This window comes from Corvus cornix, unplaced genomic scaffold (genome assembly GCF_000738735.6).
Source record: "Corvus cornix cornix isolate S_Up_H32 unplaced genomic scaffold, ASM73873v5 scaffold7, whole genome shotgun sequence".
Lineage (NCBI taxonomy): Eukaryota > Metazoa > Chordata > Aves > Passeriformes > Corvidae > Corvus > Corvus cornix.
This window is the reverse complement of record NW_024108692.1, coordinates 348304-364850: the sequence shown is the minus strand read 5'-3', so window position 1 is coordinate 364850 and position 16547 is coordinate 348304. Positions and strand designations below refer to the sequence as shown.

Sequence of the window (16547 nt, the reverse complement as noted above, 5' to 3'; positions counted from 1 at the left end):
CCAGGACCAGGCAGGGGCTGCCGGCCATGTCCCCTCCTCACTCCCCCGCGGAACCCCCGGGCTCATTTCCTGTCTCGGAGGAGGCGCTCCCTCCCTGGAGCACCGCTGCTTTCGCTTTCTCAGCCGTTTCCGAGATTCTGATGTAAAAACAAGAAGTGAGGGGAGGGGGTCGGACAGTGTGGGGAGGTGCAGCCCGTGGGCAGGGAGGGGGTGGGGGCACAGGCAGGAGTATAACCGGGCTGAGCCGAGCTGCTCCCGGCCCCGCCGCAGAGCCGCTCCTTCGCAGCCTTGTCCCAGGTAAGCGCCAGCCCCTCGCTCCCACCCTGCCCCCGCGCTGCTGCTTCTGCTCTCAAAATTAATGTTTCTGAGCCCATGAGATCCTAAATCTCTGGTTTGGAGCTCCAAAGCTCCCTAAATGAGTGGATTTGGCCAAATGCTCCCTAAATGGGTGTTTCTCAACCCAAAGATCCCTAAAGTGCTGTTTCTGAGCCCAAAATCTCCCTAAATCAGTGTTTGGGACCCCAAAGCTCACTAAATGGATGTTTCTGAGCCTCAGAGCTCCCCGAATCACTGATTTTGAGCCCTAAAGCTCCCAGACTTGCAGTATCTGAGCCCAAAAGCTCCTGAATGGGGTTTCTGAGCCCCAAAGAACCGGAAATTGCTGGTTTTGAGCCCCGAAGCTCACTAGATAATTTTTTTTCTGAGCCTAGAAATTCCATAACTGGGTATTGCTGAAGCCAGAAGCTCCATAAATCACTCTTTCTCAGACCAAGAGCTCTGAAATGGGTGTTTTGGAGCCCTAAAGCTCCCTGAATTGGTCTTTCTGAGTCCAGATGCTCCCAAAATTGGTACTTTAGACCCCCAAAGTTCCCTAAATTGCTGGTCCTGTCTCTTCTAAAAGCTCGTTGTACTCAGATTTCTTGCGCACAAATCTCCCTGAATTGGCTTTTTTGGGAGGTCCAAAACCTCCTTAATTTGATATTTCTGAGCACAAATCCTCCTGAAACATTTGTTTCTCATTCCCAGTGCTCCCTAAATTGGTGTTTAGGACCTTAAAATGTCCTTAAATGGGTGTTTCTGAGCCCAAAATCTCTCTATGTTTCTGAGCTCACAATATCCCTAAACTTTTTTTTTGTGTTTTGTTTTGAGCTCAAAGCTTGCTTAATTAATGTTTTTGAGACTCGGAGCTCCCTAAGTGTTTTTTTTTTCTGAGCCCAAAACCTGAAATCGGTGTTCTGGGGCCCCAAAGCCCCCAGAATTGCTCTTTCTCGTCTCCAAAACTCCCGAAGTGACTGTTCTGGCCCCAAAGCTGCCGAAATAGGGGTTTCTGAGCCATGAAGTTCCCGAGATCAGTGTCGCAGAGCTCCGACCCCCGTAATGCAAACCATGTGCCCTGTTGGCCATCAGCCCATGGGGTTCGCTCCCAGTGCTCCCAGTGCCATTCCTGGTGCCCCTGGGAGGCCCCCAGGACCGGGCAGGGGCCGCCGGCCGCGCCCTTTCCCCGCCCCAGCGGGGCTGCCCCGAGGAGCCGCTCCGTGACTGGACCTCCCCACTTTCGGTTTCAGTTTTCCAGGGATTTACGGGAAATCGGTGTAAAACCAAGAAACGAGGTGCTGGGGGAGGGGGAGGAGCCCGTGGGGGTGGGAAATGGACATAGCCGGGATGACGGAAAGAGCCGGACCGTGCGGAGCCCCGCGGTGCTGCTGCCCCTGCTGCGGAGCTGCTTCTTCCCAGCCTTGTTCCAGGCTGCCCCAGCGCCAGACCCTCGCTCCTGCCTTTCCCCACGGGTTGCTCCTTCTGCGCCTGAAATTCACGTTTCTGAGCCCAAAAGCTCCTAAATGGGGGCTACTGAGCCCAAAGTCTGCTTTAATTGGTTTTCTGGAGCCCTAAAGCTCTCTAAATGCTCTTTTTGATCTGAAAATATTCCCAAATCACTCTCTATGGCCACCAACGCTTCCGACATCATTTTTTCTCAACCTCAAACGCCCTAAATCAGGGTTTCTTAAGCCCAAGATTCCCTAAATCGGTGTTTTAGAGCCCCAATGCTCCCTAAATCAGTGTTTCTGAACCCAAATGCATTCTGAATTGCTGTTTCAGGTCCCAGAAGCTCCCGAGGTGGGTGTTCCTGAGCCCAAATACTCCCAAAACTTTTCCATTCTCAGCTGTGAAGTTCCACTAAGTGGCTGTTTTTGAGGCCAAAAGCTCCTTGAAATGGTGTTGCTGAACCCCAAAGGATCCTCAATAGCTGCTTTTGAGTCCAAAGTCTCTGGACATTGATTTCTCTGAGCCCCAAAGCTCATGAAATGGGTGTTTCTGAGCCCTGGGGCTCCCCAGGTGGCTCTTCATGACCTCCAAAGCTCCCAACGTGGCTTTTTCTGGGCACTGCAGTTCCCTAAACATGTGTTTCTGAGGCCAAGAGCTCCCTAAATTGGAATTTTGAATCAAAAGCTGGCTAGAGAGGACTTTCTGAGGCCAAAAGCCCCCCAAAGCAGTGGTTTTGAGCCAAATGCTCCCTTAATTGGCCTTTCTCAACCCCAGAGCTTCCTGAAGTCTGGGCTGTTTCTGAGCCCAAAGTCTCTCTAAATCAGTGTTTGGGACCCCATAAGCTCCCTGCATCACTGATTTTGAGCCCAAAAGCTCCTGAGTGGGCATTTCTAAGAACCTGAAATTGCTGGCTTTGAGCTCAGAAGCTCTCTACATAATTTTTTTCTGAGTCAGAACCATCCCTAAATGGTTTGGAAGGCTGTGCTTGAACATGGGTGGAACGCAGGGGAAGGGGAGAGGCTCTGCCGGAGGGAGTGGCAGGGAGGATGAGGACGGGAGGTGTGAGGAGCAGCTTGAACACATGGAGGAGATCCTCCACAGGATGGGCAAAGGTCGATTTGACTTAGAGTGAGCAGTGAAGGGCTCAGAAAGGGGGACACTGTCTTGGCAGTTCAGAAACTGCTTGACCAGGGAAAGTTGGCAGAAGAGGCCTGAGAGCCTCTTCTGAGAAGTGTCCAGGCCAGTGAGCAGGTTCCCATGGGGAATGGTAACTGCCCTGGCATTCACGGGCAGGCAAAGCAGCAGGGCTCCAACAGCGTGGGGGATGCTGGGGTGACGGCTCAGCAGAGCTGCCTGGTGGGTGAAAAGGGGGGATGCTCACGGGGACCTGGTGGTGGCCCACAAGGAAGAGCTGGTCAGGGATGAGCTCATCAGTGCCAGCCTGGGCTGTCACAGCCGGGACATAGTGGGGTCCCAGGCACCAAAGGGCAGGGACTAAGGCCAGCAGCAGAGCACAGAGCTGGGGCTCCAGAGGATGAACTCGGGGTGTTGAACCAGATGGTGGCAGGGGCAGCAGCTCTGAAGGGTGAAGGAACTCAGGAAATCTGGTAGGCCCTACAGGGCAGCCTGTTCCAAGGGCAGGAATGGTCTCTCCAAGAAGCCGTGAGTAAAGCACTCATCTCTTGAGGCTCTTGGCTGAACTGAGTGAGCTCCAGGGTGAAAAGGCAGCACATGGGAGGTGGAGCACATGAGCCAGCAGCACAGAAAGCCAACAGCACAGCCCTGGGCTGTGTGAGCAGGAGCAGAGGCAGGGGAAGGGTTTAACCCCTGTGCCCAGCACATTTACACCACACCTGCCCAGCAACAGCGGGGCTGTGGCAGTCAGGAACCTCTGCCCTGGTGGGTCACTGGGGTGGGAGTCCTCCAGATGTCCTTCAGGTGCTGGTGGGATTTCCCTAAGTGTCTGCAGCAACAAAACCAGCAATGACTCTGCCCAAACAGAAACATCTGCAGCAGAGCAATCTGCACCTGCAGTCGCCCCTCTGGGCAAGGCCAATGGAATTGCTACTGGCAATACACAGCAATGACACCCCCTCCTCACAAGGCTTCATGGGCCGTGACCATCCCCTGGGTTGGGCACTGCTGGGGCCCCTCAAATGCTATGTCCAGTTCTGCCAGAGAGAATTGAATGGGAAAAGGACACTCCCTGAACCACCCTGGGGCCTTCACTGGGCTCTGCTGAGGCTTGAAGGAGCCCTGCTGCTGTCACCAAAAATTTGGGAGGAAAATAAAAACCCTCTAACACTGTATTTGAAGTGATGGAGAATCAGGCATTGCTTTATTCTGGCTCGGATGTGCCATGGAAAATATTCCATACACACATGCCTTTTACCAGGCTTCCTGCAGATTTATACAGCAAAAAACTCAAAGCACTTCCCATTCATTGGTCCCAAATGACACAATTTTTCTAATATGTGGTTTCTTATTGGCCACGGGTTCCTTTGCCTCTAATGCTAATTCAGCCCTCACTCCTTGATTCCCTTATCAGTCTTTTCCAGACCAAGCATCTCCAACCATGCCAGGGTGCAACATCTGGGGTTGATGTCTGTCGATGGGTGTTGATGGTTGTTATTTTTTGTGCATCTTCTGGGCTACGCCCAGTCTGTTGAGATATTAAGCTCATCCTATGAGGAGTGGTGCAATGTCCCCTGAAAAAATCCTAAAATTCCTTTCCCTCGGGCAAAGGCAAACCAAGCCTGACTGGAGAAATAAAGTAAAAACTTTCAAAAGTTCCATTATTTCCAACACTGCCCTCCAGAGCCCTCAGGGCTTTCAGTGTCTTTGCCTCATCAAGGCCCAGCATTGCTGCAGAGGGTGGGGGACTGGTCAAGAAGGGTTGGAGGGAGTTAATAAAGTTAATATTTCATAGAATTCCCGTGCAAAGTCTGTTGTCCCTTCCCGCTCACAGTCCATTGGTCTCTGGCCAGCAGAGACCTCACTGACAATGCAGAAGAGAGAATTTCTTCTTTTTTTTTTCCCCTGGCTGTACTTTTTCTTTCTCCCCTCTTCCCCCACTTCCTTTAACTTTTCCTTCTCCTCCCCTCTCTTGTCTTTCTCCCCTTCCTTTTCCTCTCAAAGCTTCAGCTGTGGCTGAGGATTGCAGATCTGGCACTGCATAAAATAAGTTTCCTGTCTAAACCAGTTGTCAGGGCTCCTTCAGAGTATGAGAGAGAGACAAGGAGAGACAAGAGAACAATTTCTCTCTGACTGTGAGAAGTGGGGTGACCCATTCCTGGAAGCACAACCATCTTTCCATGAGTGGTGATCTGAGCTAAATGTCTGCGTTCATCACTTATCAATAGCAGAGGCCTGTTCATGGCAGCTCCACGTGCACATCATCTGTTCATTGTTACTGTTTAGGAAGCCGTCACTCTATTGCTCTGCTTTCAGGAGAAATAACCCTCAAATACTGAGTGGCTTATGCCACTTACATTCTTTCCCTCCTTTCTGACTAGAGCAGATTAGGAAAAGCCGTCTGAAGAAACAGAGCAGGGTTCAATGCTGGGGTTAGACCCGAGGGACACCGACAGGCCCTGGGGCTGTGACTTCTGATGGGTCCTTGCTGGCATTTCTTGATTTCTAGTTCTCAGTGGAGCTTTCTTTCTCAGCCAGGTTTCAACTCCTCTTGAACACCAGGAAAGCTTTCTTGACATGCAAGATTCTTGCTTTTGGCAAGGAGTTTCTTAATTCACCCCCATTTGACCTGGTCCTCCTCCTTCTCTGGAACATGGCCCTTGGCAAAGAAAACAAAAAGTCACAAAGAGCAGACAGCACAGGGAAATGGAGTGCAAGAAAGAGAGGGAGAGCAGAGCACAGCAGTGAGCTGTGCCCCGAGCAGACCTTTCCTCATTTCTGATCAATCCCCATTTCTGCCTTCTGCCTTCACCTCGTCATTGCTGCTCTGATGGGTTGGACTCGGTGAATGGGTTGGACTTGGTGATCTTGAAGGTCTCTTCCAACCAGGTTCTGTGGTTCTGTGATCTGGTCAGAAGGGACAGGGGCCTTTGTTGGAAGGGTCAGCGAGGCCATGCTTTCTGCAGGCAGTTGTGCAGAAGAGGATGTTAAGGGAACTCCCCAGTCTGACCATTCCCGAGGCTCTCTGGCCATCACATTCCCACCACCAGAGACTTTCAGTGCTGGGACCAGAGTCCCTTTGCAGCCACGGCTCCAGTGCCCCAACGGGCCTTGCTGGACTCCCCACAGTCCTCAATCCCACACTCAGCCCCTGTGTCCTCCCCAGTTCCAGCCCAGGTTTCCCATGGCAGAGTCTCAGATGTCTCCTTCCATAAAGCCATTTCTTCCTGGCACAGTAACAGAAACAGCCTGAGCTGTTTCCCAGACAAAGGAACCCCTCAGTTTTATTCCCTCACAGTTTGAGGACCCAAGGCTCAAGTCTGGCTTTCTCCTGAGCCCTTGGCTCCTGCCGTGTCTCTCAGTGTCCCTCCTCCAGCTGTGCCAGTGCTCTTGGGGCCCTTTGTTGTGCTTTGTTGGCAGTTCATGGGCTCTTGTCTCGAGCTGCACCTGGCACTGCAGCTGTCCCCGAGCCACCTGCACCTGTGTGTTCACAACCAGGAGGAGGGGAGCGTGGGAGTGAGGTGGTTTCAGTTTTGTCTTTGTTACTCGCCTTGCTGCTCTGTTGGGAATTGCCAAGAAAGCAAAGCAATCGTCCCCAGACGGAATCTGGTTTGCCCATGATGGCAACAGGTGAGGGATGTCCCAGGCTTTATGTGAGCGCTTCAGTTGTAGTTTTTCCTCCTGTCCAGTTGAGGAGGGGGAGTGAGCAGCTTGGTGGGCATCTGGCAGCCAGCCAAGGTCACCCCTGTCCTTTCTCCATAGATTTCTTCATAGCTGGTCAGGATAACCTCCAGGATTTGAGTCTGAAGGAATGGACAATGGTCCCTTTCCTCTGCAGAAAATCATAGCTGGGGTTGAACACCTGGTTCTGCACTCTGCAAAGGCAGGTCGTCTTTATTCTGACCAACGAAGACAATGTGTGTGGCTGTGAGAATTCTCAGGGAGCTCCAGTGCAGCCAAGATGGGTTTGGGACCAGCTGGGACTACAACAGAACATTTTATTATTGCCTTCTCTTCTGTAGTCCTGTGCCCACCACAGAAATTTTGCTCCCCTTTTCCCTTGCACTGCAGAGTGAACCTTGAGAAGAGGACGCAGGAGGCAGGAACCGAGGACATGGCAAGAAGAGTTGGTAAGAGCTGCATTTCTTCTGTTAGACAGTGATGGCAGGGAAAATAAGTAATTTTAAAAACCCTGTGTAGATCAGAGGTTTGAGTAGTATAAGGGATGTGTGTGTTCCAAAAAAGCTCTTTAATGCATTGTTGAAATCCTTGGGGAAATACCACAGCAAAGTTTCCCTTTTTTCATTTTTCTTCTTATTTTTGTGTGAACCTAATGGCGAGAAGGAAGGAAAGTATTCAAATACACAGGCAAGTGTGCTGGATCCCATTCTTTTTGTCTGCGGCCATCCTTGGGAACCTTTGGGATGCAATGTGTTATCCCTGAGAGGAGTGAGGCCAGTGGAGGTCTCTTCCCCCAAGCATGTTACCTGCAGAACCCCTTCCAGAGCACAGCAGAAGGCCTGGCCTTGGCTTGGGATTGAATTGAGGAATTTGGTCAGAGTGGTGACCTTCTTTGACACATCCTACCCTAGCAGGGGGTGTTGCTGAGCAAGACTTTGAGGAGTCAGGCTGAAATGAATGTGCCGAGGGTCACTGAAGGGAGCTGGGGGTCCCTCTCCACTCCTGGAGTGTGAGGCAGGACAGTCTTACCCTCTCGTGGGTGGCTGTGCTCTGGTGGGCTGGTGCCGAGGCACCTGAGTGGTGCCTGAATGCTGTGGCAGCTGAGGCAGCTTCCTGGCCCAGGAGAGCCTCAGTGGGCCCCAAGGGTCAGAAACCCCCCAGCACTGCTCTGGGGCTCCTGGTCCACAGCACCTCATGGCTCCTGGGCCAGCTGCAGGATGTGCTCTGCCCCAGAACTGCTCAGTGCAGTCCTGGAGTTCCTTAGGGAAAGGTCCTTGTTAAATGTTCCTTTTTTCTTTTTCATTTTATTTTCATATGAACCTGATGTCCAGGTGCCGTGCTGGCTGCGTGCGAAATTATTTATGGAGCTGCAGGATGGATACTCGAAAGACGAAGTAAGTGTGCTGGATCCCATTTCTCTTGTCTGTTCTCATCCTTGGGAACCCTTGGGATGCGATGTGTTATCCCTGAGAGAAGTGAGGCCAGTGGGGATCTCTCCCGAGTATGTTGCCTGCAGAACCCCTCCCAGAGCACAGCCGCAGGCCCGGCCTTCGGGGTGGGATGAATTTGGCCGGAGGGACATCCCCCTTGGATGACAGACACGTCCTGCTCTAGCAGAGGGTGCTCCTGGCAATTGGTAATGATTTCAAGGCCATAGTACATCCCTTCTGGGATTTCCTTTCTTTTCTTGGACCTGAAGGAGGAATTTCATCCTGGGATTTCCTCCAGGGGCAAAAGGCAGAAACTTTTCTGTGCAGGTGAGTGCCAGTCCTTGCCCACACTACCTGGAAACTAAACCCTGCCAAGCAAGAAGGAGATCCAGAGGCCTGCTGTGCATGAGGGCCCAGCACAGTCAGATAAACAATCCCACCTTTCCATAAATCCCCACTTCCAAGGGCCTCCAGCCTTCCTTTGTTTATTCCCTACCCCCATGCAGATGCCCACGATCCCAGGCTCCCAGGGGACAGAGCTGCTCCAGCAGTGGGGTTTTCCCAGCACAGACCAGGACAGCCTGGAGGAGAGGAAATAAAAACCCAACCTGTGGGAAGACCCAAGAAGAGACCCTCAAGAAGGGACTTTAAAACAAAGGATTTGATCATCCTCAGGCAGGATGGGTGGTCTCCCCTTCAAACGAGCAATGTCAGTTTCTCGCTGACAGCAGTCTTTTTCTACAGGAGAGAGAGAGAGGGAGAAGACCACAAAGCTCCTGGACTCCAAGCTGAACGAGAACTTCCTTTACCTCAGGAAACAAATGGAACCTCTAAAAAGAGTATTCAAAAAATTACAGGAATTCAAACCCTCTGATCTTGAGCGCCTCAGAGCAGACCTGGAGAAGATACCAGGTGAGCAGGGCTATTGCCAAGCAGACTTTCATCTCTCTAAAGGCAAAAGCTGCTCTACAGCCCAACCACCCTGAGAGCTCATCCTGTTCAGCTGTTCAAAGGGGACAGGGAGGGGCCTGAGAGGAGACCTTCTGTCAGGGATGTTAAATCAGAGCCTTTGGACATCCTTGTGTCAGATAGCTGGTGTCCCCCTCAAGGAGGAATCATCAGTGACCCAGTGACATCGTTTTTTCTTCACAGGAAAGAAAAAGGAGGAAATTGCAAGGGCCCTGGAATCCAGGTTGCAGAAGAAGCTCAAGAATCTCTGTCGAAAAACTGAAGATCTGGAAGAGTATGTACATAAATGGCCGGAGTCCACGAAGCTTGATCTTGAGCGCCTCAGAGCAGACCTGGAGAAGATACCAGGTGAGCAGGGCCATTGCCAAGCAGACTTTCATCTCACTGAAGGCAAAAGCTGCTCTACAGGCCAACCACCCTGTGAGCTCATCCTGTTCAACTGTTCAAAGGGGACAGGGAGGGGCAGTCCTTATGTAGGGAACAGCTTTGTGATCCATGGCACTGAAACACCTCCATGCTGAAGTGTTCTCTGCAGGTGCAGGGGGCCAAAGTCCCTCTCCTCACCCTCATCTTTGGAGAGGGTGTGTGCTGGGAGTTCTCTCATTGCCTGATACTTGTTAAGGTTCTCCCCAGGAAGTCCTGTCCCCATCTCTCTCCCTTTCCCCACTGCCCTTCTCCTGCTGCCCCACTGCTGGTCCCACACTGGGGCACATGCGAGATCAGCCTTGTGTCCCTATTGATGATCAGCGGGGAGAGGAGCTTCCCTGAGCAGAGCCTGGACGTGTCTGTGAGCGCAGGGCCTGTGGAGAGCAGCTCTGCGTGCCAGGAGCTGGTGCTGGGAAGGAGAAGGAGTCAGCTGGGGCACAGACTCCAGTGTGGGCCTGGCTGTCCCCAGATGGTGCCCCTGGGCCTGCCTCAGGCAGGACACAAAGTGTATTGGGAACAGCCTCTTGCCCCCAGGGCAGGGAAAGCTGAGGGACGATCAGCCTTCCCTGACCGTGGGTCCTGCTCTTGATCCAGCTGCAGCGAGCAAAGCCATGGCAAGGAGCAGCCCAGAGGAGTCCAGGGAAAGGCCTGGAATTCCTGCTGGCTCAAGCCATTGTGGGCTTAGAATTAAGCCTGTGGCCCACTTTTCAAAGCTGGTGCCCTGTTTATTGAGCTATAGAAAGCACAAATGAGAGGTTGAAAAGGGATGAAAGTTTGCTCTGATTTCTTGTTCCCTCCCTGCTCAAAGTCAGAAGGCAAAGGGAAAACCATTTCCAGATTTTACCTCCATGGCCAAATGGAATTCCTGGGAGGTGAGGCTTTCTAAGGGGGAATGAGGAAAGATAAAAAAACCAAACCCACAGGAGCGCCCTGAGAAGAGACCCTCTGTCAGGGATGTTAAATCAGAGCCTTTGGACATCCTTGTGTCAGATAGCTGGTGTCCCCCTCAAGGAGGAATCATCAGTGACCCAGTGACATCGTTTTTTCTTCACAGGAAACAAAGAGGAGGAAATTGCAAGGGCCCTGGAATCCTGGATGGAGAAGGTATTCCAGCATCTCTCTCAAATAATTCAAACTCCAGAAGAAGCTTTGGAAGAAATTCAAACTCCAGAAGAAGCTTTACAGAAGAGGAAGGGGTTCTGAAAGCATTAGCTCCAGCTCCTCACAGGAGACCTGGAGAGGAACCAAGGTGAGCAGGGCCATTGCTGAGCAGACTTCCATCTCTCAGAAGGCAAAAGCTGCTCTACAGCCCAACCACCCTGTGAGCTTGTCCTGCTCAGCTCCTCAGAGGGGATGGGGAGGGACAGTCCCTATCTGGGTAGAGGCCCAGAGAAGCTGACTTTAGTTATGGGGTGCACCTCCACAATCCATCCTGTGACTAAAGTCAGCTTTTCTGGGCCTCTCAGCTTTTGTGATCCATGACTCTGAAACAACTCTGTGCTGAAATGTTATCTGCAGGTGCTCAAGACCCCTCTTTGTTCTGTTGTCTTTGAAGAGAGTGTGTAGGTACAACGTGATGTGGTAAATGTATCCAAGTCCTACCCACTCGCCTTCCTCATAACAGAGTGTTGTCTCCCATGGCCCACAGATCCTGTCTGGGGAGATGGAGGGAGAGGGTCCCTGCTCTCCATCCTGCCCCCCAGGCCTTTGCCAAGTCCTCAGGAATGCCCACAGAGCCTGCGCTCTTTCCCCAACCTCCTGCAGTCAATCCATCCAAACCAATTGAAAGAACCTGGGAAGGAATAAGCCCAGCACCATTCCAGGCTCAGGGCTGACCCGCTGGGAAGTAGCTCTGCAGAGAAGGACCTGGGGGTGCTGGTGGCCAAAGAGTTGTCCAAGAGTCAGCAATGTGTCTTTGTGGCCAAGGAGGCCAGTGGCTGCCTTAGGAAGAGCTTTGCCAACTTCCAAGGGAGGAGCAGCCCTGGTGAGGCACATCTGGAGCTCTGTGTTCAGTGCTGGGTTCCTCAGTTCAAGAGAAACCTGGAGCTCTTGGGACAGGCCTAACTGAGGACTACAGAGATGATCAGGGGACTGGAGCATCTCTCTGGTGAGGAGAGGCTGAGGGAGCTGGGCCTGTTTGGTCTGGAGGAGAGAAGGCCAAGAGGGGACCTCATCAATGGACAGAAATGTTTGAAGGGTGGGTGTCAGGAAGATGGAGCTGGGCTCTTCTTGGTGGTGCTGAGTAATGGGATGAGAAGCAATGGGCAGAAACAAAAACAAAGGAATTTCCACCTAAACACAAGGAAGAACTTCATTACTGAATTACATTAGTCACTGAGAGTGACTCAGCACTGAAACCAGTTCTGAGAGAGATCGTGGAGACTCCTTCTTTGGTGATACTCAAAATCCAACTAGACATAAATCTGCCTAATGGTCTCTAGGAGACCCTGTTTGGGTGGGGAGTTTGGACAAGAAGACTTCAAGTGGTCCCTTCCAATCTTACCCATTTGGTGATTTGTGAGGGTGGGAAGGGCTTTTTAATCCTCTCTCCTCTCAAGTGACAGAACCCCAAGGAAGGGCTGGAGCTGTGTTGGGGGGGGGTTAGGTTGGATATCAGGGAAAGGTTCTTCCCCCAGAGGGTGCTGGGCACTGCCCAGGCTTCCCAGGGAATGGGCACGGCCCCGAGGCTGCCAGAGCTCCAGGAGTGTTTGGACAACGCTCCCAGGCCCAGGCTGGGATTGTTGGTGATGCCTTGAAGGCCCTAGAAATAAAACAACACACTTTTGAGATAATATTGGTATAGGAGCTAATATAAAGGCTGGTCTTGATTGGAGGCCTCCAGGAGCAGATAGGGAAAAATCCACAAAATGCCCACCTCCCACAGGGGTGCATACAGTTTTATACGTTTAGGAAATTAGTATATTTGACAAAAATCACCATTTAGAGACATAAAAGGTGAAGTCATTTACCCCGATTCCACTCTGAATCATCCCCCCTCAGATGGAACTAAAGTTTGTTAATGAAAATGTGTCTTGAAGAGCTATTTTCAGCCTTGGTTCCCAAGAAGAACCAAGGTAGCATAGAGGCCTTGTACCTCCCGGGGCTTAGAGCTCTGGAATGTGTTTTGTCTTTCTGCCTAAGGAAAAGGTAGGGAAATGCACTGGGACTAGCTACTAATACAATAATAAGCTACAAATATATGCGTAAAGAATACAGAGAATACATACAGAAAAAAGGCAAAAATCACTCAGCATCATTTCCTCCATTTTTTAGAGACTAACAAGGCTCTACCTTGTCTAGTCTCTATGCCATAGTTAACCACAGCATCGCATCGTACAGCCAGCTACTATGCAAAGAACAACTACAGATATAAGTAGTATGAACGGTTTCTTTTATCCAGGCCCAGTTCAGTAACCATATATAGCAGATTTCACATTTGCTTACTATAGATTGTACAATATCTGTTATTTCTTCTTTTATTACTTCCTTCTTCAGATGTTTCAAAAGGTTTTCTGTTCTCTTATGAGTGTCTTCATGTTCTCACTGAGGTGGGACTACAATCTGTGCCTCTGGTGTAACAGTCCATTCGCTTTCTTTGATTTCAGCTTTTGTGCCAGAAAACTGATGGTCCTTTTGATAACACTTTGAGGAAAACATTAACAAATTAATTTCCCTCTGCGGCACCACCGTTAAGATGCCTTTTTCTGCAACCCCTTTTACTATTTTATCAGCAGAATGATTCTTTTATATTTGGGACTTGTTTCCCTGTTTTGATGAACCTTGCAATGCATAAAAGCTGCTTCTCTAGACTCCCAAATACTCCGTAGCCGTGCATGGATCTGTTCAGTGTGTTCAATTCCAGTACCTTGTATAGTTGCCAGTCTTCTTTCCTTCCAGATGACTTTGCTCAGCTCTAGATTTTTCATTGATGGAATCAGTTTAGCTCCCTGCAATGACACATCTGATGGCAAGGCTTCATCCCCAGTCACCCAGTTCGTGGTTGTCACTGGATAACTCGTTTGCTGCCTTGCATGAAGTTGCTCTCCTCTGCATACAGCGTCCAGTCTGGATCTTCTGGAGGCACGTTCCCCAGGTGTCAGAGACTGAAAATAGTTCATGCCTCAAACATTGATAGAAAGTTTTGCTCATTATAAAGAAGCTACAACCAAAGAAGCTTCCCTGAAGAGTTGGACTTTGAACTGAAAGTCAAACTGCTGATTAGATAAAGGGAAACGCATAGTTCAGTCATCTCAGGCTGAGGGAAAGGAATGCAGCCACAAAAGGCCAAAGCCACCAGCTGCGCTGAGAATCATTCCCGGCTGAGTTTGGGGTGGGGGAGAGCACAGCTCACAGAAGTCAGGTTTACACAGACTCCCCCACAACCGAGGAGGGAGGAGGAGTTTTCAGGGGCTGGCGTAACCTCTGCTCAGAGGCACTGAACACCCATCCTCAGTTATACAAACCGGCCCAGCTGTGGCACCCTCAGCCCCACAGGCCACATTCACGGGACTTTCACGTGAGAGACAGCCCAGGGGGAGTCACAACCCGTCAGAGACCCCCCAAAGTGCTCCCCAGAGGCTTTGCACCAGAGGACTGCACGTGATGCTACGGACCCAGAGTCTGCTGTGAGAGACTGCCCCCCTCCCCCAGGGGGACATGCCTGGCCATTGCCACCTGGCTTGAGGGTGTTATCAACCCCTGGGATCCTATGCTTTGTGGGGGGACCTTCACCACCAAGAAGACCAGCTGGAGAGGATCAACGGAACATCGCTGGGATCCACAGAGCAGCGGTATTTTCCTTATTCTGTGTCCATCACTCTCTTTCTGTCCCGCCCCCCCGCCACCTATTTTCTATTTCTTTCCCTCTCTCTCTCTCATATTTGCTACCAATAAAACCCATACTATTGTCACTGGCATATGGTCTCGTTTGCACCTTAATTCGGGCAGAGGTATTTCTAAAGAACCTTAATAATCGGATCTTGACACCAGGTCTGGTGTGCTGGAATAGGCTTCTTCCACGGTCTGCAGACAGTCATACTCACATACATTATCGGTTGGTGCTGGGAACAGAGAGGTATCAGGGTTGACAGCAAACATTTTCAGAATAACATTACCCTATTTCAGTAACATGGCACGAGGTACATGTCGTTGATGTTCACAGCACAAACTCACTGTTGTGCTGTTGGATGCAGCAATTCTCAGCTGCTGATTTCTTCAGTTCTCCAGTTTCTTTGCCAGCCGATTTCTGATCATAGTTGGGCTGTTCCTTAAACCCTCAGGCAGGACTGTCTTGGTGAGCTGTTTTTTTTCCCTGTGTCAAGATTCTTCCACATAATAGCAAAGAGTCCTTGGTCTCTCTTATTCACAGGGATGCAGGAGAAAGTATTTTTAAAATTTAATTCAGTAAATCATCCTGAAAGGGTTAAAATCGTTTTACTTCAGCATGCTTGGGTATACTGGGGCTAGAATAAGGTACATTGTAACCAGTGTAGAAGCTAGCTGAATAACTTGGCAAAAGAGATAGGGAGCAGAAGCTGGCTAAAACCAGTGAGGAAACTGCTGAAACAGCTGCCAAGAGACTGCGCATGCTGAGAGGAGAAAGGTGAAAAGTGCAGAGCGAGGAAGACGTTCAGCCTTCATCAAATGCCCACCGAGCCTTCCTGAGCGCGACCACCAGGGAGCCCTGGGCCTGCGCTCCGCATGTGCTACTGATAATAACGAGTTCTGAGAAATGGTTTGCACAACCACACCTTTTCTAGGAAAAACAATGAATATACCTGAAATGGAACTGTTGGGGTCTCCTCCCCCGCCGTGTAGCCCTGGGAGAGGGGCCCTGAGGGCACAGACACGGGGCTTCCCTGCCCCTGCTCAGCCTCGTTCCCATTGGTTGGTTTGTGTTCCCTGCGCGGGCAGAAGGACCCTTGGTCCCGTGACTGGAACAGTTCCTGAGCAGAGCTCTGGCCATGCGGCTGGAGGAATAAACATCTCTGAAACAGCTATCAAGAATCTGTCTGTCCATATATATTTCCTTTCCACGGGACTCCTGGTTTGGTATATGCATGTTGCAGGATCCCCACTGCAACATAATGGTGGAGATTTGTGAACAGAACGATCCCCGATCCCTAAGCGACTGATTTGTGTGAGTAAACCGTGGAAACTTTGGATTCCTCTTCTTGGTTTTGCTTTGCTATTCCATATCTAAACTATGGAGGAACCGTGGGAAGACTCTTGGCTCTCAGAGCCGCATATGGACATTTATCTTAAACTTAAAATGATTCTTGAACAACGATTTGTAAATTTTAGCTTGATTCAAGCTCAAAAAGAACTGAAACACTTCCTGGCATGGTTGTTTAAGAACTTTTTCTATGTTTCTTGGGATTTAATTCTTACCAAGGGCTTTTGGAAAACCGTTTGGACACAGTTAATATTTGAGTCAAAATATATGCCGATGGAAGAATATTTTCGTGAATATTATTTAATTACTGAGACTGTTGAGCAATGTCAGCTGTGTCCTGGCTCAGGGACCGTGCGGCCCAGGCCACGTGCACCGAGTGCTCTGCGAGCAGCAGCGAGGCAATTCCCGCGTGCGGGCGGAGCCAAGTGAGCCGCAGTGTCGGCGGCGGAGCGAGGAGCGGTGGGACCCGGCGATGCCCGCCCGGCCGTGTGCAGCGCGTGGTGGAGCGAGCCCCGTGAACACCCGATTGAGAGGGGCGGCACATGGGCAGCGGCTGGCGGCGATGGCGGTAGAACGGAGCCGCGCCCAGCCGAGACGCGCGCTGGAGCAGAGCGCGGGGGAGTCGTCGCTCGGGAGCCCGGCCGAGACGTGGGTGCAGCGCCTGGCAGCGGCAGCGAAGCTGCGACCAGAGGAGGCGACGCGCGGAGAACTGAGCGGCGGGGCCCGGCCCGGCCCGCGCAGCCCCGAACGCGACCCCGGGAAGAGCGCGCGGGCACGAGCAGCTCCGACAATTCCAACACGGGAGCAACCAAAAGAGAGAGCAAAGACGCAGCGAGACAGAAAACAGTAGCCACTCGAAAAAAGGAAAAAATCATACTAGCTAAGATCTTAGGGATAGTAAAATGGTATAATGTTAAGCAAAATTATGGTTTTATAACAAGGTGTGACAACCAGCAAGACATATTCAT

General features: G+C 51.0%; 1 protein-coding gene across 1 annotated transcript; it reads left to right on the top strand.

Annotated features, from left to right (window-relative positions):
* Positions 1–68: 68 nt before the first annotated feature.
* Positions 69–13573, top strand: LOC120412275. Its single transcript, XM_039572658.1, has 7 exons — positions 69–297; positions 6970–7028; positions 7911–7973; positions 8754–8921; positions 9162–9323; positions 10455–10653; positions 13302–13573. The coding sequence occupies exons 2-7, from the start codon at positions 7013–7015 to the stop codon at positions 13303–13305; spliced, it is 612 nt and encodes a 203-aa protein (XP_039428592.1). The 5' UTR covers positions 69–297; positions 6970–7012; the 3' UTR covers positions 13306–13573.
* Positions 13574–16547: the final 2974 nt, after the last annotated feature.